Source organism: Onychomys torridus, chromosome 10 (assembly GCF_903995425.1).
Source record: "Onychomys torridus chromosome 10, mOncTor1.1, whole genome shotgun sequence".
NCBI classification, from domain to species: Eukaryota; Metazoa; Chordata; class Mammalia; order Rodentia; family Cricetidae; genus Onychomys; species Onychomys torridus.
This window is the reverse complement of record NC_050452.1, coordinates 28,459,155-28,481,454: the sequence shown is the minus strand read 5'-3', so window position 1 is coordinate 28,481,454 and position 22,300 is coordinate 28,459,155. Positions and strand designations below refer to the sequence as shown.

Sequence of the window (22,300 nt, the reverse complement as noted above, 5' to 3'; positions counted from 1 at the left end):
CCTGGATTCAGGCTTTAAACATCAACTTGGAGAGAAAAACTGACATATCAGTGCTCCAATAGGTTCACACATGGGAGCCAGGAGAATATGATTTCCTTAGTCCTCACACCAGCTGCACAGTGACTTATCTGTCCTTGCCCTGTTAAGAAGATTCTTCTGAGCCGGGTGGTGGTGGTGGTGAATGCCTTTAATCCCAGCATTCGGGAGGCAAAGCCAGGAGGATGTCTGTGAGTTCAAGGCCAGCCTGGGCTACAGAGTGAGTTCCAGCAAAGGTACAAAGCTACACAGAGAAACCCTGTCTCGAAAAACAAAAACAAAAAACAAAACAACAGATTCTTCTGTGTGTGGGCAGGTCATCTCCAGAAGAGTTGTCATTAAGAAAGGTCATTAAGAAAGCACCTTGTGGGCCATAGCTGGATCTCTGGCTGACTAACCACCTGTGTTAAAAGATCCATATGGGAAATGGAAGGCAGGGGTCTCCAATATGAAGGCTCTGGCTGGAAAGTGCATCATTTAGGTTTTACTTCTGAACAAATTATCCCAAATATCTGCATACCTTACACAGGCTGTGTTTATTGTTACTCATGAATCTATAAGAGGAGCAAGGTGCTGCTCTGGCTGTCACTACTGCTGCAATCTATTGGTTGCAGGATGCTCTAGGATAGCCTGTCAGGGACAACTGGTACTCCTCAACACAGAGTCATTGCAGCCGGCCACCCCGACCATGTTCTTACGAGGCCACTTGATGACTGACTCAAAGCTGGCACACTGCCACTTCTGTATGGTATTGGACAAAGAAAGTTATGAGGCCAGGCATGGTTCAGATGCTGAGGGGATAAACTGAAGGAACTCTGGCCAGCTTGAGCGTGGTGAGCATGGCTCTAGCAGGCCTTGCCCTTCTCCCCATTCCCTCTGCCTTGATAAAAAACCATTAGGTTACATTCCTAAAGCTAGCCACCCAAGTCTATTCCTTTTCATAAGCTACCTGGTTTGTTTGTATTTTCTCTTGATGGGGGTGTGTGAGTCAGAAGAGGTCACATGTACCATGGAGCACGTGTAGACATGTGTTCCTCTCCCTCCACCTTCACATGGTTCCCGAGATTTGATCTGAGGTTGCCAGGTTTGCACAGCCAGCTCCTTAACCCACTGAGCCATCTTGCTGCCTCTCTACTCCTTTTAATGTAGGTATTGCTGTGTAGCCAGACTGGCCTGCGACCTACTACATCGCTCAGCTCTTCATTGGTCCCTGCCTCTACCTCCAAAGTGCTGAGATTACATGGGTAAATTACCAGGCCCAGGAAGACCAGAGATATAAAGCTGCAAGACAATGGGTATTGATATAGGCTAACCTTTGGCCATAGTTTTACCACACGCAGCATCCACTTGCCACATTATTAAGAAATACTCTCAAGCCTGTTCTCTGGCTCAAGCTTATGGAGCAAACACCCAGGTGCTCCTGAGCTGTCTCTGAGCAGCTACTCAGTCCAGAAAGGCAAGACAAGAAAGAGGGAGCTTGCTCACTGCCAGGCAGTACTATTGCCAGTAGCACCCAGGTTGCTGGGTTGGCCAGAAGCTAGCCTAAAGTCACAGGCAATCCCTACTGTCTTGCCGCAGTGTTTGCTGCAGGCCATGCACACTTGCTCCCCTGCAGGAGCTAGACCAACAAGAGCAGTTTCAACCTGGAACAGTGACAATGGACATCTCCCTGTGGTCCAGATGGGAACTGTTAGGCATCTCACAGACAGAGCACCCGTGTCCAGTACATCCTAAATCCACTCTGCCTTTGGCAGCCTTGAAATCACAAGCATAGTCCCTCCATTTTAAATGAGTTGGAATCACACAAAACCTGTAAGAAACGTGATTTTTATTTAAGTAAAATTGAATCTGCCCCCAATTCTAATTCAACAGGGAGATGGGGATTCCTTTCTCCCTGCATTCCCAACCTGGGATTGTAAAGAGCCTTGGAATTCTGTTAGTTTTCACTTCTGACATAGGACTCGGGTCAATGCTAAGAGACTTTCTTGGTCTGAAAGCACCCTGGGGTATAGCCTCACCACCAGAGGTGCCCATCTTCTCTGCAGGCCTAAGGAGGATGGCCAGGGGGTGGGTGGTATCTCTCCCTTGAACATCTACCCATCTAGCAGTTCCCTCCCTGTGACTTGCCACCATCTTCTTCCTGTGAACTAAACATCACAATACATCTTTATTCTTCAGGCTAAGTTTCACCCGCAGGCATTCATTCACACACCTAGTATTAAAGTCCAGCTTTCCCCAGTACAGAGCAGCATGAAGGACAGAAACTGAGAACACCTCTGATCTGCCTGCTACTTGCCCTGTTGAGGGGATGTCCCCAAGGGCTCCGATCTTGTTGGATTCAGGCTCTTCTTGATGATGCTGGAAAGAGGGCCCTGAAAGGCACCTGCAGTTAGCTCTGAGCCCTGGCTTTCAGGCCAGGGTCACCTCTTTGACACAGGTGGCCTCATTAGCAGAACAGGACTGGGTGATAGTTGCCGCGTGCAGCGATCGCTCGCTCAGATGAGCCACATGAGGCATAAGAAGGACCAGTCTATAGGAGGTGTTCAAGAATCGGGCCTCACTTGCAAGCTCATGCTGCTATGGGGTTCTCAGGCAAATATCTACTGGTTCCGAGTGGAGAGTGGGGCTTTCCAGCTATACGAAAAGCCTTGCCGGGCATAGTGAAGGGCTAGGTTTAGCACATAAAAACGTAGGTAGCCAGTTGCAGTCCAGAGCAAGAGTAGCTGTTTAGCGTTTCTCCTGCCACTGCACTGTCTTTTCTTGGGCAACCATACAGGAGCAGGCTGGAGCTGGGGAGAGGCTGGGCTTGGTGGCTGGAGTGCAGAAAAAGAGCTGCTCTTGGAGCGGCAGGAGCGGGGGGCACAGGTCGGCGGCCAGGCGCGGGGTTTGCACATGGCCGCCCGCCGGGCTGATCAGGCGGCCCCCAGGTGATGGGCAGGCTTGCAGGGGCGGTCAGCCTCTTGCATCGCTCGCAGCCTGCGTTCGCGACTCTGGTCCAGCTCCAGCCAGTGCTGTGCCTCCGCCTGAGCCTGCGAGCGAGCGGTTGAGGAGGCGTTGGGTCCCACGGCCAGGCGCCCAGACATTAACTTCCTCATGCCCTAACTAACAGTCCTCTACCTCTCACACCCAAAAGGTTGCCCTCGTTTCCCTCCTAGCTCACCCGCAGCTGGGGGCGCACGGTCCGGGGCGGCGACACCTGCAGCTTCGCTGTCTGCTTACGGCGCTCAGCTACCCTCTCCTCCATTCTGCGCTGCAGCTCCAACACACGCTCGTCCTGGGAGGGTGTCCCCAGACTTCCAGCCTGGGCCTTCTTTTTCTCCCACCTGGACCGCGACAGCACTGGCTTAGGAGCTGGTTGGGCGACACCCAGGAGGGTTTCGTGGGATCCTGCCAGCAACCTTACTCTTTTAATCTTTTTAAGTTTTCAAAAAAAAAAAAAAAATTGCATTCTAAAATAGAATTGGTGTGAAAATTCAAAAACTCCTTTTGCCTCACACTGTCTTTGGCATTGTGACAGCATTTCTGCACACCCCCTTCTTTTTTTTTCTTTTTTCTTTTTCTTTTTCTTTTTCTTTCTTTCTTTCTTTCTTTCTTTTTTTTTTTTTTTTTCGAGACAGGGTTTCTCTGTGTAGCTTTGCGCCTTTCCTGGAACTCACTTGGTAGCTCTGGCTGGCCTCGAACTCACAGAGATCCGCCTGGCTCTGCCTCCCGAGTGCTGGGATTAAAGGCGTGCCACCAACACCGGGCTTATCCCCTTTTTAATATGGGCCCCTTTCCCTGTCCAGTTGCAGGGCTTGCTGCCTGCAGCTTTGATTAGAGTATACACGTCACAGCATGGGGCATGAACACATGCTCCTTGCCCAACTGTGCTGGCCCTGTTCCCCTACAAAAATTCTCTCATTAAATTCCTGCAATAGAGGCTGGCTGCAGGAAGGGGGGTCCAAGAACATTGTTACCAGAGTTAAATCTTGAGAGGCACTCCAACATCAACTAGTACATTTGGAGTCTGCGAGGATGGGGCCAGCAGCTGGGAAGTGATGGATTTCCTGAGATGTGTGTCACTCTGTAACTGTGGCCAGCTAGTCCTTTCCTCTGAATTGCAGCCAGGGCCGCAGTTGCTCAGATGACCAAGAGTGCTGTCTTCTCTTCCACTGGCAATGAATTCGGGTCTTTCCTCTCTTCATCCCTCCCCAGTCACATGAAGGTATTTTCTCTAGAGACCAGTGTGTTCCATCTTAATAGGCCTAGTTACCACCTCCCCTGGAGCAGTTATGACCATGTGACCAACCTGGCTGTCATTGGACACTGACCTGGATAAAGATGGTCTCAAACAAATAAAAGGTGTGTGCATATATGCACATGTGTGACCTAGATATTGGCTTACAAAGAAAAACAGCAAACAGTATTTTAAAAGTCTCAGCAGGGGTTGGGGATTGAGCTCAGTGGTAGAGCAAGGCCCTGGGTTCGGTTCTCAGCTCTGGGAAAATAGAAAAGTCTGAGTAGTCTTGAGACACAAGAGAAGTGTGAATGCAGACAGACGTCTAAGTGACGCTGGGAATTGTGGTTTCTTTTGCTAGTTGTGTCAAGGTGTTGTAGTTTATGTAGGACAGCATTTATTTTTTCAAAGAAAATACACACTACAGTGCTCAGGAGTGAAGTATATGGTGTCTGCAACTGTTTCTAAACGGCTTTGAGGACTGATAAACAGCTAGCTAGCTAGGTGAAGCCCATACGGCACAAGGATCCTCGTGATATTGGTGCACTGCATGGTGTGTGTCGTGGGCATCAAAGCCATTGCCACAGAACTGATACTTCTCCCACGAAATAAAACCGGTCAGGATTACTGTAGAGGATAGTCTGGCAAGAGCTGCTGGCGTGGCAAGGGTACCCATGGAGGAAGGTGCAGAGCAGGCTTGCGCTCCTTCCACACATGGAGGTGACTTCCTGGGAACCATGGTACTCACCTCAAGGCTGCGGTTCTGCCCATGGCTGTGCGGCACAGTGAGATTTGCTCCATTGTGTTCTGTAGCTTTTGGCTTTTGGCTCGCTTGCCCTGAATGATCTGATCCCGTTTTTCCTCCTGCTCTCGTTTCTGGGTCTCTTTGAGCAGGGCCAGCCTTTCTCGAAGTTCCGCAACAGACATCTCGCCTTCCAGACCATATCCTGGGATCTTCCAAAGAACAAGGGAAGACCTTAAGCCTGCAGTTTAATCAACCAAAAAGACCTTTCCTCTGCTTCAATCTGCCTGTGTAACCCCCATCAGCAGCTCCAGCCTGGAACCCTACAGTGGAGCTGAACTTCTCAGCTGGATGCCCCTCACCCTGGGGCTAGGTGAGACCTAGCAGTCAACTGCAAAACCTTCCCAGTCCTGCCCCCTTGCTCCTGTGAATCTGGCTCTCTTCTGCTTTCTCGTACAGGCTACCACCACCACCACCACCACCACCACCCTCCTCACCCCCCCCACCCCACTCCCGCTTAGGCCTTGGCTTTCTCTGGCTCTGGATTTTTATACACTTGAGTGCTCCTTACTCCCCTTTCTGTCTTGGGTCTGGAGAGTCCAGGGACCTCACCCTTCAACATGCAGCTCCCAAATGGCTACTTCCACGCAGTTTAGCTCTCTCCCCATCAGAGATCCTGCTCTGATGGGTAGCTTTTTCCTCCAAATAAAAACATTCCATATCCTGCAGATATCCTGCAGATAAGAGGGAGGCTCCTAGGACTCAGGAGGCAAAGGAAACTTACAAGGCTCAGAAAGCTCGGAAAGTTACAGGATTCACAAGGTCTTGGTGGCCATGATTGTATAGCAATGGCAGTTGTTGGAAAGAGAAAACTTGTGGGAAAGTGCTGAATAGCAATTTCCTCCAAAGGCAACCATCCAGTCTAGGAGGGTGGGTGGGGGTTAAGGCTCGGGAGACTCAAGGTCCTCTCCCAGCTTTGCAAAATGAGTAGACAACCACTGGGGAAGAGACGCAGACCAGTAGGGCTGTCAGAGGAGATTCTAAGGCCTGTCAAGCTGCCTGTAAATTGTGCCGAGAGCTCTTGGGATCCAGTTTTCATGAGCTGTCCTCTGTTTTGGGGTAGGCTTTTCAGTGACACTACAGCTTCTGAGCCATCCTGGAACCCGTAAGTAACACCTTGCTCATACTGCTGTTACGAGCCCCAGTAAAAACCCACCGGTTTACTTTGGTCTGTCCTGGGTTCCCTTTCTATGGTAAGCAGATGTGTGTTGCATTCACTCAGGAAAAGGGTCTCACACACACAGCAGGCTGAGCTGCCTGCAAATTGTGCAGGGATCTCCCAAGGTACAGCTTTTCTGAGGTGTCCCTTGCAACTGGGGTGAGCTTATTTTGGTAAGCTCACCTTTGAGTCATCTATGCCTCCATAAGCAGCCCTCCCCCCATGCTCCTATATGTAGCCTCAATAAAATCACTGGTTCCCCAGTTTAGATTAGGGTGGCATTGTTTCTTTGGTCTGTGGTTGGTACCATGCCAAGGTTAGTGGAAAGGTCACAGGGGAAACTCACTGTCTTGCTGTGACATACCTTGAGCTGAATCCATCCACGGCTGGTGGTACCCAAGTAACGAGGGCATTGTGGATAGGATGAGACTGACCTTGAGGAGAGTTCTGTACATGCTGTACCACACAAGGAGGTACCCTGAAGTTGAAGCTTCCAGGGGCCACAGTCTCACCTGGGTCAGGTCCACCAGCTTGCCCTTGCGTGTGGGCTGTGTCTCCAGTGCTCGCAGCTGGGCGGTGAGCTCACAGCGCCGCCTCTGCTCCTCTTTGGCTGCCTCCAAGCTACGCTGCAGCAGCTCCCGGCTCTCTGCTGTCATCTCCTGAACTTGGGAACCAAGTGGGGTGCTGATGAGGACAGCGAATGGTCTGGCAGGCCATGAGCAGGGGCTGTTTCCCCCGGGAGAGTCTTCTTCAAACCTTGGCCCCTGCTCAGTCCTAGCCCACCCTCCAGGGGCACCATCCCTCACTGTCCATAGTAGCTTCTTTGGTCATGGAGAAGGATGTAAGAGAATGGGGCAGGCCTCAGAGCACCGGCTTCCCTTTGGTACCTATCTGCTGCCGGCCCTTCACAAGCTTCATCTGGGCCACCTTGACATTCTTCTGGGCTTCAGTGATCTGCCCCACCAGCTCTTTCCTGGCCTTCTCCTCTTGGAGGCGTCTCTCAGCACACTGCAGCATTAGCTCAGCTGTCTGCTCAGACAGAGGACCCAAAACACTGAGAACTGGGCTGGGTCCCCCTTTAATCCTGTCCCAGCCTACATCAGAAGTTTGTGGGGCACCCAGCCATCCCTGCCCTGGGTTCATCCCAGGGCCGTCAGTTCCTGAAGAACCTAGTCCCTCTCAAGTTGGGCCTACTGGGGATGTTCCACCTCGTGTCCTCCTTCCTTCTTCCCAGGGGTGTCCTGGGTTGAGTTTCCAGTATTTTGTTGTAGCAGCTCTAGGACCTGATGAAGGAAGATGCTCACAATGGAGGAACATGGTGGGGAGGGGCCAGTAAGAAGTGCATGTGGTTAAGATGCACAAGTGCCTGCTGGGAGGTGGTGGCACATGCCTGTAATCCCAGCACACAGGAGGCAGAGGCAAATCTAAATAAATAAATAAATAAATAAATAAATAAATAAATAAATACAAATGCAAGTGCCTGGATTTGATTTCCAGAACCAAAAGAAGTTGGGGGGGGGTGATGGGGGGGGGCGCGGCGCAGTGTTTTGTTTTGAAACAGAGTCTCATATGGCCTATACTGGCCTGGAACTTGCTATGTCCCATGGGATGACCTTGAACTCCTGATCTTCCTAGTTCTGCATAGAAGTGCTAAAATTAAGTCGGGTGGTGGTGGCGCACACCTTTAATCCCAGCACTCAGGAGGCAAAGGCAGGTGGATTTCTGTGAGTTTGAGGCCAGCCTGAGCTACCAAGTGAGTTCCAGGAAAGGCACAAAGCTACACAGAGAAACCCTGTCTCGAAAAACCAAAAATAAGAGTTGGGTATTTAGCTCAGTAGGTAGTAGCCCTGGATTCGATCCTCAGCTCCACATAAAGAAAAAAATAAATTAATTAAATTAAATTAAAAACATGTCCCAACACACTTCATTTTTTTTTTTTTTTTTTGGTAGCCTAAGCTTGCCTCAAATTCACTGTGTATCCCAGACTGACATTAAACTCACATTCATCCTGCTCTTTCCTCCTGAGTGCTGGAATTATAGGCATTTGCCCACATGCCAGGCTTCCAAAGTTGTTTTTAGTTATTATTATTATTTTTTTTTTTTTTTTTTGAGACAGGGTTTCTCTGTGTACCCCTGGCTGTCCTGGAACTTGAAACCAGGCTGGCCTCAAACTCAGAGATTCACCTGCCTCTGCCTTCTGAGTGACGGGTGTACCAGCTACCATGCCTGTCTCAAATAAGTAAGCAAGAAAAAAAAACAAAGAAAGATGCCTGTTCCTGCACTGTGAGCCTCCGCTCTAAGCAGAGGAGTTACAGGGATCCCAGGCCTGATTTACAGCATCTGGGACCAAGAGATAGGGGGCCAGGCCCACGGTAAGCACATAGCTGGAAGTAAGGAAAAGCCAACTCATGGTCAGGCAGCAACCCTTGCCACGGAGAATCTGACAGATGACACAGCTCTGAAGAAAAGGTACCATCTTGGGAACAAGCCATGCAAACAAGAACTCGGAGGTTGCTTTTGCTAAGTGCACTGACTTCACATGGGCTGCAGATGCCTGATGAACAGCTAAAGGCAGGGAAAAAAAATGGCAGCTTTGCCTTCATTTTGTGTATGTCCTTTTTACCCTCAAATTCTGGGTCTCATTTTTGCTCTATTTGGCGCTTGGGCATATTACTTTTTTAGGGCTGTTAATTGCCCCACACCCCACAATGATGAATACATGAAGATAACAACAATGGCTTCCAGATTTACAGGGACATCATAATCAACAACAACCTGCCAATCACAAGTGTTTTTTTTGTTTTTTGTTTTCAGTTGATTTTTTTATGCGCATGAGTGTTTGCCAGCATGTATACTGCATGCATGCAATGTCCAAGGAGGCCAGAAAAGGTTGTCAAGATCCCCTGTAACTGGACTTTCAGGTGGTTATAAGCCGATGTGCTGTGCTAGGAATCAAACATAGGTGCTCTGGAAGAGGGGCCGGTGTTCTTAACCACTGGGCCACCTCCCTAGGCACAACCACTGGCTTTTACAACATGTAGACCATGGGCACAGCAACTGAGAAAGAAGCTTCTAGTTGTTGCTCTAGACCTGAGCAGATCAACTCCATCTTGCCTACATTCACCTTGGATTCCAAAACAACAGATCTGATATTTAAACAGTCTGTTGCAACTCTCCGAGCCAGGCCTCCCTGGCCTGGGACTCTAATAACAGATACATAGATTTGCCATGTGCCGTAGGGCAACATCTGGGCCTCCCTAATCAGTTTCATTGAACTTTTGGTTTTCAAGACAGGGTTTCTCTGTGTAGTTTTGGTGCTTGTCCTGGATCTTGCTCTGTAGACCAGGCTGGCCTTGAACTCACAGAGATCTGGCTCTGACTCCTGAGTGCTGGGATTAAAGGTGTCCGCCACCACCACCAGGCTGAACTTTTTTTCTCAAAAAACCAATTAAAAAACAACAACAACAACAAAAAACCCCAAAAACCCAAAACAACAACAACACAAAAACCCAGAAAATTTATTTTTTATCTTTTATTTTTGTTTGTTTTTGTTTCATTTCCCCTGCTATGCCACTTGGCCAGTTGACATGGGCACAACAGCATGGCAAAGGACCAGAAAAGGGGTCGGTCACCCTCAGTGACAGTGTAGGCATCCGCACAGTATTGGAGGTCAGCAAAGAAAAGGGAATGGGTGAGCTGTGCGGTGGTGGTGCACACCTTTAATTCCAGCACTTGGGAGGCAGAGGCAGGAGGATCTCTGTGAGTAGGAGGCCAGCCTGGTCTACAGAGTGAGTTTGAGTAGCCAGAGCGACACAGAGAAACCCTGTTGCAAAAAACCACCTCCCTCCAAAAAAGAAAAAGGGAATGAGTGGAGGAAGAGGAGGCACTGAGGCTGGGGGAGGCAGGTAGGTACAGGGGTTTGTGAGATGTATGTGCCAGATCCACAGAAAGACTGGCATTACCAGGGAAGTGAGCGGCAGAGCAGATAGCTGGCTGAGTCTAGAGGCACACACCTGGCTGCTTCCTGGGATGGAAACCTGTGTTCTGCCTGGTGCTGCTGAGGGGCAAGAGGCAAGGATTCATCCTTGGTCCGGCTCTTGAGTTCTACGGCAGATCTTATCCTTTTCACAAGACAGCACCCAAATAAGGGCTGTTCTTCAAGATGGCACCAAGTAGGAGCTTTGGGTTACCTGAGTGGGGGAACTTCAAAACTAACCCAGAGCTGTGGGTACAGCTCAATGATGAAGTTCTTGTCCCGTGTGTATGGGGGTGCCCTGGGTTTAATTCCCTACACAACAATAACAACAACAACAACAACAATAATAATAATAAAGCCCACAAAACATGCTAGATGGCCTTTGTGTGACTGGAGCCAAGTGGCAGAGCCCTGCAAGAGCTGCCAATCTACATCAGACTGAATGAGGACTTTGGTAAAAATGTACTCAAAGAATGGTCCCCATGGCAACCGGCATGTAAAATGTTTCTCACTAGTGGGTTTAGTATTGAGACCCGTACGGCTACCCTGCATTGATCCTACTGTGACTGGGGTGGGGGGTGCAGGGTTAAAAAGAGAGTTTTATTCAGTTTAGCTTATTATTTGCATGATTCATCAAATTATTTTAAAAGGGGGATAAATTTAGTTAAGAGAAGAAAATATAACCAGTAATCAAGTCAGTGTTAGAACAAAATTGAAAATACCACTATTGCTGGAGATATAGCTTAGTATAGAGCATTCACCTATCCTGCACAGGGCCCTAGATTCAAATACCAGTATGAAAAAATCCATTCATTCATCTGGACACACACACACACACACACACACACACACACACACACACACTTAAAAGATCACTGTTACATTGATAATTTTAAATACATCTTTTTCACACATGTTGACAGAGTTCCCAATATCGGTCACTGTGGAAGAAAACAGAGCTAGAACTTAACATTGGTCTCCATTGTGAAGCATAAGGACTTGTTGAAGAATAGGTCATTTTTTTTTTTAAGTCAGTGTCTCCCTGTGTAGCCCCAGCTGACTTCAAAATCCCAACCTTCCTGCCTCAGCCTCCTGTGAGGTTGCGGGTATGCATTGCGACACCTAGCTAATAACTAGGTCTGAAGCACAGAAAACCACAGTAGGCCCAAGGATCGTATCTTTAAATATAAAGGAGGCTTCTGAAGACTGTGGAGCAATGCAAACAGATCAGAGGATGAGCCAAAGGTACTGTGGCCAGTGGGAGTGGAGGGCCTTGCACAGAAAAAGAGCTGTAGTTGATTGGCACATGCTGGAACTGCAAAAAGGCATCTGAGCACAGTGCACAAGAAAAATTAAACTTAATTTCATTTTAACATATTCAGTGTCATCTAATGTGGCTATCATTAGGCAAAGATTTTAGCCACATGAATGTATGTGCTAGGCATGCTCAGAACCAACAGCAAGACCCCTGGGCATACATAGGTTGGTGAGCAGTGCATTGAGGGACACAGTTCTGGGTCTGGGATGCCAGCATTCTGTTGCCTGACTGTGAGGATAGCTGTGTTGACAAGGCTCGGGGTTCACTAACAATCTTCAGGTGTGGCTGGCTGTCACCCTCACATGGCACTCTCCTCCTTGGGTTCTACCTGTGGCCACTAAGTCATGAGACCTTTGGGTGTCAGAGAGACCTTTTTAGGTTGTAACCAATCCTGGAGAGGCTGTGAGAACCTGTCTGTGGCCAGGAAGACACAGACACAGCATCCACTCTCGACTCAGTACCCAGACAGTCAGACACAGCAGCCACTCTTGATTCAATTCCTCGATGACAAACCTTTCTTGAGTCACTTGCCACGTGTGGTGATATAGAAGATGGGACAGTAAAGCCAGCTGCTGTGAAGGTGGAGGTGACTGCTGAGGGAAGATGACTTCACCAGTCACCATGGCCCAACCCCCTTCCACTGCACCCATGGAAAAGCCCAGGTGGGAGGGAACTAGGTCCTGCTTCCTTCCCTAAACTGCTTTTTCCCAATATTAGCTCCAGCTGAACTGCTCTCTATTCACAGTCAAGGAAGTATGGATGGAAATGTAACTGGAACCCTGGACACACACACACACACACACACACACACACACACACACACACACATCCAAACATACATATACAAATTAACAACAACAACAACAATAAAAAATGCTGGGTGGTGATGGCACATACTTTTAATCCCAGCACTCGGGAGGCAGAGGCAGGTGGATCTCTGTGAGTTTGAGGTCAGTCTGGTCTACAGAGTGAGTTCCAGGATAGCCAGGGATATACTGAGAAACCCTGACTTGAAAAACTAAACCAAACCAAACCAACAACAATAACAAACCCCAAAGGATGGAAAATAATGTCTCATGCAAATATTAACCAAAGGAAAGAAGGACTTAGCATCATTTAAAGTAGATAACAGAGCAAAGAAAATTACCAGAGACAAAGATACAACATAAACAGAATACTAAGAGACCCAACTCCACAGAAGACACAGAAGCTACAAATTTGCATGTACCAAGCAACAGAGCTGCAGAAAAACCAAAATAGAAAGAATTTCACAGTTATATTTATGGACTTCAACCCCTTCTCAACAATGCACAGATCCACTTGACAGACAATTAGCAAATGAACAGAACTCAATAGTACTGTCAATCAGCAAGAAGTGATGGACTTCAGAGAACCCACCAAGACCAAAGAGCACACATTCTTCTCAAGTACCCACCATATATGGAACACTCAGCAGGACAACCTCCTGGACAAAACCCAACAACTCAACACAGGGTATGGTGCCAAGAAGCCTGGCAGTCCCAGCACTCAGGAGGCTGAGTGGGTCACAAGTTCGAGGCCAGCTTGGCTTCCATGAGATTCCATTTCAAAGCAAAAAGCTAACAAACAAATTACAGAGAGATATGAAGAAAAAAAGTGTGTTCATGGACCATAGTAGATTCAAATTAGAAAGTACTAACAAAGATAATGGAAAAATTTACCAATGCTGGGAAACCAAACAACACACTTTTTTTTTTTTTTTTTTTGTTTTCGAGACAGGGTTTCTCTGTGTAGTTTCTGGTGTTTGTCCTGGATCTCGCTCTGTAGATCAGACTGGCCTCGAACTCACAGAGATCTGCCTGCCTCTGCATCCCAAGTGCTGGAATTAAAGACGTGTACCACCACTGCCTGGCCAAACAACACACTTTTAAATAACTCATTGGGCAAAGAGGAAATATAAAGAAACGTGGGGGAAAACACTGCCCTTCTATTTGCCACTTGTCAGGATTGGGAGTACACAAATGGAGCCGTGAACCAGAGAAAACACCAAACACTAAGTCCTCACAGTGAAAAAGCATGGTTGACTCACATCAGCAACCTACATCCCCATCTCAAGAAGCTGGAAAACAAGAGCACAGCAAACAGAAAGCAAGAAGGTGGGCAGGCAGAAGTTATTAAAACAAAGGAAACCAGTGAAACAAAAAGGAAACTCTTCAGTTTTGACAGTGTGATGGCTATTCTTGGTTGTCAACTTGACTATATCTGAAGTTAACTAAAATGCACGTGTCTGGGTACACCTGTGAGGAATTTTTCTTAATAAATCGTTTGAAGCAGGAAGACCTACTTCTAATCTGCATCCTTTGAGATGGGAAGATCCACCTTTAAGCTGGGCCACACCTTCTGTTTGCAGAACATGGGAGAGGGAAACTCTTTGTCTTTGGCTGCCCCCACTCTTGCTAAAACGTCCATTCTTTCACTGGCATCAGAGCCTACTTCTTTGGGATTCCAGCATCTACTAAAGACCAACTGAGACATCCAGCCTCACAGACTGAACAACTCTGGATTCTTGGATTTTCTGTTGGTAGACAGTCATTGTTGGACTAGCTGGACCACAACCTGCAAACCATTATAATATAGTCTCTTTAATATACATATATTACATATTAAGTGTGTGTGTGTGTGTTTAGATACATATTAATTCTATCAGTTCTGTTCCTCTAGAGAACCCTGACTAATACAGACAAGGTCTTAATATGTATCCCTGGCTGGCCTAGAACTCACTATGTAGACCAGGCTGGCCTTGAACTCACAGATATCTACCTGCTTATGCCTCCTGAGTGCTGTAATTAAAGGCATGTGCCACCACACACAGCAGTTGGAATTTTTTTAAAAAGATGTTAGAATATTACACACTTACAAATTTGACAACTTAGTGTAATGAACCCAGTTCTCAAAATAAACAAACTATCACAACACAACATGAAGAATTTGTTTCCAAAAGTTCTATGTTAAGCATGAAAGAACTTTTTTTTTTCTTTTCTTTTGGAGACAAAGTCTTACTTTCTAAACTGCCCTTGGACTCATGTCACAAGTGCTGGATGAGTCTAGGAATGAACCGCCACATCTGGCTAAATGAAATGTCTTTCTTTCTCTTAATTTATTTGTGCTGTTTTTTTCTTTACAGTACTAGAGACTGAACCTAGGATTTAGCATATGGTAGTCAAGCACTCTACTGAGCTACATCTCTAGTGATGGAATTTGTAATTTAAAAACTTTCAAAAGGGAAATATTCTGCTGAGAATTTAACTTGGTGACTGAGCATGTCCTTCTCATGCCCAAAGTCCTGAGTTCAGTTCATAGAACTGAAGCAAAGCAAAACAAAGTAAATTAAGAAAGAAAAAGCAAATCCTACAATTGAATACAAGCCGGGTGGTGGTGGCACATGCCTTTAATCCCACAGAGGTAGGTGGATCCCTGAGTTCTTAAAAACAAAAACAAACACCAAACATTGCACAAGTGAATCTACTCAAAGCAGTAATGTGATGACGTTGAGTGCAGCCTTTGAGCTCTGGTTCTCAGTGGGACACATTCAAGGAGAAACAAAGCTGAAGTCTAGACCTGGGTAGCCTCTGGGCAGGAGCAGGAATACCACTCTGTTTAGTTAACGTGAAACTCTTATGGACCCCTGGATGTTGATGTAGGGACAGAGAAACCACGTCTCCTTGAAGGTCTTAGGTGATGACCCAGGGTCACAGTGGCTGCCAGGCTGTAGTCAGCCACAGCACAAGTGCTTGATTCCTCTGCTGGCCACAGCTCGTGACTCCGAGAAGTCACACCGTGGCCCTTTCCTCTCCTCCACTGTGTACATCACCTCCTCCTTCTTCTGGTCAGCCTTCTGCTTGTTTTCCTGTCTGAGGTTCTGCCGGGCCAAGATGGCCTCCTCATGGCTCAGCTTTCCCTGCAGCCGACGGCACTCGCATGCAGCTAGCTGCTCCTCCAGGTCCTTTGCCTGCATCTTCTTCTGCCACTCGAGGAACTCAGAGAAGTCTCCAGCCCCATCCACAAGCTTGTCAACTCTAGGGGAAGGGAGATAGAGGTGCGGCTAGGTTTCCTCATGTGATCAGGACCACTCGGAGGTCCTCTCAGGCAGGGACAGCCTCAAAGAACATTCACCTACATCTGCTCCCTACCTACTTACAGCTGCCTGCCTCTCCCATGTACCCACCCACCTGCCAGTCATCTCCTCACCCTTTCTTCATCCACTTCTCTGTCCACCTACCAACCCTGTCCACACTTGCTTGTTCATGTACCCATCCCTCCAGTCAGCCACCTGAGGTCCCCACCACAGCCCAACTTGTAGACATGAAAGGACATTCATGGTGGAGTCCAAAGAGCAAGTGACCCTGAGGGTGGTCAAGGGAGGGGACCAGGTGTCTGCTAAGTCTTTCCCTGCCCTGGTCTGTCTCCTCACTCACAGAGCTGGGATTATCTCTGTGAAATGTGGCCATGAGCCTAACGCAGACCTGCTTGCCTTCCCCCTTACCATAGCAGGACCAGAGATTGGTCATGACGCTGTGAAATGCATTTGGTTTTCATCCTCATTTCTTTCCATATGACTGGACACCTAAAATACTTGAGAGTTTCCAAGTGTTTTTTATGCAAATGAGGTAATTTCAGACTGGTGGTCTCTGGGCACCTTCAGCATGGGACTGGTCACCAGAAAGACCAAGGCAGGAGCAGTGTTTGGAAGTTTCAGCTTCACCCTCAGCATTGTCCAGGAAACTGGACAGGAGGTGGGGGGTGATCACACACACCAGTGATTTCATTAATCACACACATGGCAAATCCCCATACAACATAGAGGTCAGGGTTCGCATGAGTTTCTGGAGAACTGAGCAGGTAGAAGATCGTGGAGGCTGGTGATCTGAATGGGTGTGAAGCTCTGTGACTGGTTTCCTACTCTCCATCCTGTGCAGTTCTTCTCTGTGCCCTTAGTCACACTTCTTACAATGAATTGGTATATACAACTAAGCCTGTCTCCAAGTTCTTTGAGCTTTTGTAGGTAATTAATCAAATGGGGAAGGGATGGTTTAGTGCTGGTTTTTTGTTGGGTTTTGTTTGTTTGTTTTGTTTTGTTTTTTCAAGGGTTTCTCTGTATATCCCTGGCTGTCCTATAGACCAGGCTGTCCTTGAACTCACAGAGATCTGCCTGCCTCTGCCTCTGGAGTGCTGGGATTAAAGGCGTGTGCCACCACCACCTGGGTGAGATGGTTTAGCTTTCAAGAGCACTTGCTGCTCTTGATGTTCACATCCCAGTACTCACAAAGGGCAGCTCACACTTGTTTTATTAATTCTGTCTCCAAGGTATCTGACACCCTCTTTTGGCCTCCTCGGGCACCAGCACACACATGCCCATACCCTCACAGAGATGCACACATAAATGATAAAAAATAAAACAAAAAGTAAAAACAAAACAAGGAAGGGGTTGTGAAACCCCAAAATTACATGTGGTTGGTTAGAAGCACAGTTAAAACTACCTGGAGACCTGAGGGAATTGGTTAGAGGTAGGGTGCTTGTCTGGCATGCACATGGCCCTGGATTTGATCCCTAGCATTGCAAGGACAAAATAAAACAAACAAACAAAAAAGCCTATTTGATTATTACAATTGGCATCTTGGGGTGGACAGTCTTGAGGACAGAGCCCCCACCTTGTGTCATTGACTATCACCTCCAGGTAGATGGTGCCACAGCAGAATTGAATTATAAGATACCCAGATGGTGTCTATTGCTGTAGCATGCTTACAGGCTGGTGAAGAGAGATCTTACGTCTTGGTTTGAGAAAGGTGTTGTTGAGTGAAAACATTGGAATAAACAGTACGATTGGGTTGTGTGTTCACCTACTCTGAAAAATTTGGAGTTCCTTGTTCTGTATAAATGAGAATGGACCAAGGGACAGCCACTTGCCAGTCAGGAATTGCTGCCTGTGGTCTTTACTAGCACAGTGACTGATTCCAAGATTCCACAGAAAGGCTTGGGTGTTAGGGGCAAGGCACGGCCCAGGTAGGTGGAGGAATGAACTGATGTATTACAGAATAAGGGAAATTCAATACTATTTTACTACCATGAGAGGCTCAGAGCAAGAAATGGTACTGACCTACCCCAGTTACATCTCACCCTGGAGGGGAGAGGCGGTTTGAGCTGAACCACTCCTACTTTTGGAACGGACCTAACAGAAGCCTGAAAGTCCTGAGAGACTTTCAGAACAGAACTGGAGAACAGTAATAGGACATCTTCTGGGTCACATATCCTTTCCAAACTGTGAGGGATTCGTGTTCAACGATGGGGAGTGGACTGTGAAGATGTCAGATTTGGATTTGGTCTTTGGCTGCTTGTTGGCTGCTATCTGGCCACAACTAGGTAGCTTAAGATGGGGCAGGTCACCAGAAAGACCAAAACAAAACCAGGATCCGAGTGCTGGGATCTGGGAGGGTAAAGGGATACCAGTTAAGCTAATTCCCCTTGGCCAGTGTGGTAGTTAACCACACCTCCTTCTGAGGGATCCACGAAATGCGAAGGCCAAGATTCATGTGAGCACTTGGACAGCTCAGCAGATAGTCTTGGAGGGTATGCACCTTGGTGGAATAGGGAACCCCCCCCCAGCTCTCTTATGGGCTCTACACAGATATCTCTCCATCAGTATCAGCCATAATATCTTTTACAACTAACTAGTAAATGTATATAAGAGTGCCCCTGAGTTCTTTGAGCTGTTCTAGAAAGCTAATCAAACCCCAGGAGGGAACTTGAAACCTTGTTTAGATTGCAGAGACGCAGGGAAAGCCAGCTGGGAACTGTGATCAGCACCTTCAAGGAGAGGTCTGAGGACACGGCCCCAAACACACGAGTGCTATCTGGTGCTGCCTCCAGAGGGTACTGAGCTGCTGTCTACTGTAAGCTTTGCTGACACGTGGAGAGAAATGTGTTGCTGAGAACTTAGGAAAAACTGAAGTGGGTTTTGCTTATTTATTTTGAGACAATGTCTTTCTGTAGCCCAAGCTGGCCTAGAACTCTCCATCCTCTCACCTCAGCCTTCCAAGAGCTAAGATTAATATGTGGACAACCATGGCTTGCCCTGGACTTGCTTACATTTTCCTCAACGAATTCAGAGCCTCCCCCTCCTCTTTGCTGAGCAGCCTGATGACAGGCTCTTACTCTAGGCTTTTCTCTTGAAGGCAATATCCTTGAAAGGGAAAGGGAAAGAATTAGATAACGTCATCTGCCCCTCACCTCTGCAGCTCCTTCTCCACCTGCCGCTGGTATAAGGCCCCTTCTCGAAGGATGGTAGCTGTGTTCAGTTTGACCGGAAAGGTGTTAGGCTGCAGCGGAGGAGGGGAATGGATGGTAGGTCTCAAAAGCAAGTGTCTGCTGTCAGATATCAAGTCCTTCTAACTCATCCCCTGCCAAGGCACCTTCTGCTGCAAGGGTGAAGCTGTCTGTGGGGCCCTGGGGTCCTCCAGCTCTCACTCTCAGAGCCTTACTTGGGTCAGGCAGCGAGGAAGTCCCAAGAAGAGGCCTGATAGGCCAGGAGGCCCTCACCTTGTAGAAGGTCAGATTTGGAGTCCTGCGTATTTGGGGTGCAGATTGATGCCACTCCTGCTTCTCGAAGTCCTGTAAATCAGGCAGAGGTGGTCTGGCATCTGTGCCTGCCCAGTATCCCTGGAAAGGCCACCCACTCCCCTCTGTCCTCACTCTAGCTAGCTACCCATCCACATGTCTACCCTGGCCCCTCAGGATGGCACTCTGTCTTCCACTGCACTCTAAGCCTTGCTGGGGTGCTCGACCTCCTGGGCAGGAACAAGGAAGGGGGAGAGTCTGCTAGGCCGGAGGATAGCAGTCGCCAGATAGGAATGCTGGCTTCCTCAGGACTCAGTATCCTTTTCCTCCACTACCCCTCAAGGCTGTTATCCCCTCCCTAGTCCCTTTACTTGGACTGAATGCCTGCCCTATGCCTCTTGCTGTCCCTTGATAAAAGTTGGGGAGAGCTTAAGTGCCAGTATGGAGGAATAGTAGTCCATAAAGGCAGCCATCGCAACTCCAAGCATGCTGCTGACTGGAATACACAGCCCTGGGACTACCCAGCTGTTAGATCATGTGTGGCCCTACTCTTCAGTGAGTTTATCTGGAAGACAGAATATCTTTGTATTGGCCTATTATCACCCTAGTCTTTGAATTAATTAATTAATTAATTAATTTTTTAGAAAGTTTTTTTTTTTTGTTTTTTTAATGTAACAGCTCTGGATGTCCTGGAACTCACTCTGTAGACCAGGCTGGCCTCGAACTCATAGAGATCCACCTGCCTCTGCCTCCTGAGTGCTGGGATTAAAGGTGTGCACCACTACAGCCTGGCTATTTTAATTAATTAATTTATTTATTTATTTATTTTATTTTCCGGAGCTGAGGGCCGAACCCAGGACCTTGTGCTTGCTAGGCAAGCGCTCTACCACTGAGCTAAATCCCCAACCCTTTAATTTATTTTTAAGGCAGGGTCTCACTATTTGGTTATGGCTAGCCTGAAACTTACTATGTAGACCAGGCTGGCTCAAACTAAAACTAAAAGATGTGGACTGCCTCTGCCTCCTGAGTGCTGGCATTAAAGGAGGACATCACTACACCCCAGTCTTTCTTGTCTTCCCGTATGGGTTTGGGGAGAGGGATCAGTGGGTGCTGAGTGCTGAGTCTGATGTCCTGAGTTCCCTCCCTGGGGCCCATATGGTAGAAGAGAATCAATTTCTGCCAGCTGTCCCTTGACCTCCACAAGTGTGCTGTGGCACATGCGGTTGTAAGGCAAGGATGACCTGAACTGCTGATCCTCTGTCTCTACCTCTCAAGTTCTGGGATTACAGGCACGTACCACCTGGACCTGGTTTATGTGGTGCCAGGGATGAAAGCCACGGCTTCATGAATGCCAGGTAACACTCTGCCAACTGAACTACGTCCTCAGCCCCAGTAGGAAGAACTTTACGGCGTAAGACGAAAGACTGGGCTCGCCTTGGAGGCTGGGCATTACCTGTGTTTGTGGATCCCTGTGCAGCCGGGGCATAGCACACTGTAGCTCTTCCATGTTTGCTTTCAGTAGCAGCTCCTGCCATGACATCATGTTGTTCTTCCCCAGCTGCAACCCAGGGTCCTCAGGCCATTGTGTGTGTGTGTGTGTGTGTGTGTGGGTGGGTGGTGGTGGTGGTGACGGTAGAATGCATGTGCTATGCCTAAGGTCCCCAACCTTCTCCCCTTCCCCTGCTCTTAACAGCCCAATGGGGTGTCTAGGGAGACGGGTCCCATGTGGCCACCTCAGCCTTCCGGCGGTTGTATCTTTTGATCATTTGCAGAAGCTGCTGCTCCACGGGCTCCTGGTAGGTGCTCGGAGGGACCTGGTGGAGTGGCCGAGGGGTGAGTGGTTAGTGAACCATAGTGTAGATAGTCAGACCAGCAGCAGGCATGGGCTCTGGAGTTCAGTATGGGATGGGGATAGACAGAGGGAGCGGTAAGGCCAGAGCACTGAGGGCATGCCATTGTTTCAGGTGAGAAGCCAGGGTGTGCAAGGGGAGGCAGCCAGCTCTTAAGACAGAAGGGTGGGTAGAGGGGTCAGGAGTTTTACGCATTGTTTACAAAAACAGAAAAGTAAGCTGCCCACGAAGGGACCTTTAGAGAAGACTTTGGTCTGTCCCCTGAGTTCAGTCACAGGAGACTCTCAATGTCCCTGGAGGAGCTGTGTCCATCAGAGGGCAGGTGAGGAACCAGCCTTGTCACCCTTGAGCCTGAGACTCCTGAACCTGTCTCTCTCCTCTAATCCTTGTCTTCTCCTCTGCACGTTTCAAAGGCATGACCAACTCAACTCATCCAAACCTAAAGGTCTTCCTCCATCTGCCTTTCCCCGAGCCTTGATGACCCTCACTGGGGACCCTGGTGTTCTTTTTCACCAAGGCCTTCCTCTGTGACTGTGTCCTTCACACCCAGAGCCATCTCCAGTCTTGCCCACCTGCTTCTAAAAGTTCTACCAAGTGCCTGTTTCCTTGGCTTCTTTCCTCCTGACAGGCAGGAGGAGCTGTGTTGGTTCCGACCCACCTGACTGAGTGTCACCTCATGCTTTCTGTTTGCTCTGCTTGGATGAGGGACAGTTCTGCTTGTCCCCTCACTATGACATAGATTTTCCCTGAGCTCAGTTCTGTATCCACAAAGCCTGTATCCAACACCCTCCGTGCTCTGAGTCCATATTAGGAAGATTGCATCTCCTTCCCCACCCCACTCCCACTGCGCCGAGACCTTCCCCTGGCTGCTGTCCAGCTTGGGAGGGATGGAAGGACACTGCCTGGGGCTAGTGCATATTTTTGCTCACTATCTGTGCCTCCAGGCACCCATAGCTCCTCAGCTCAGGAGGTGAAAGGGAGTCCTGGCCATGGGTCAGAGCATGGAGGGTGATGGACACAGGCTTGTGAACACAGAAATGAGCTCAGGGAAGGTCTACTATGTCAGAGCGAGGGGACGAGCAGAACTGTCCCTCAGCCAAGCAGAAAGAGAGGTGGCTAGCAGGATTAATTCTTGAGGAGTTGGCACCAGAAACATCAGAGATCCTGAAGATGAGGAAACAGTGGAGTTGCTTAGCAACAAAGCCCCAGTAACCTATCTTCCACCCATCCATCTGATTACCCATCATCTATCCACTACCCGTACAGCCACTTATTCATCTATGCCCCATCTATCCTCATCTATCTATCCATCCTACAAGCATTTAGTGAAGGCCTTCTCTAAGCCACGACTTC

At 48.3% G+C, this 22,300-nt stretch overlaps 1 protein-coding gene across 1 annotated transcript in view; it reads right to left on the bottom strand.

Annotated features, from left to right (window-relative positions):
• Positions 1-1,847: 1,847 nt before the first annotated feature.
• Positions 1,848-22,300, bottom strand: part of Cfap99 (cilia and flagella associated protein 99) — a 45,154-nt gene continuing 24,701 nt past the window's right edge. The window contains exons 7-16 of the mRNA XM_036200458.1: positions 20,831-20,911; positions 20,551-20,625; positions 19,080-19,151; positions 18,771-18,859; positions 15,358-15,562; positions 7,101-7,242; positions 6,726-6,877; positions 5,001-5,206; positions 3,197-3,359; positions 1,848-3,065 (exon numbers count right to left, since the gene is read on the bottom strand). Of these exons, the coding sequence (XP_036056351.1) occupies positions 2,949-3,065; positions 3,197-3,359; positions 5,001-5,206; positions 6,726-6,877; positions 7,101-7,242; positions 15,358-15,562; positions 18,771-18,859; positions 19,080-19,151; positions 20,551-20,625; positions 20,831-20,911 (1,302 nt within the window). The 3' untranslated portion in view covers positions 1,848-2,948. The remainder of the gene's footprint in view (positions 3,066-3,196; positions 3,360-5,000; positions 5,207-6,725; positions 6,878-7,100; positions 7,243-15,357; positions 15,563-18,770; positions 18,860-19,079; positions 19,152-20,550; positions 20,626-20,830; positions 20,912-22,300) is intronic.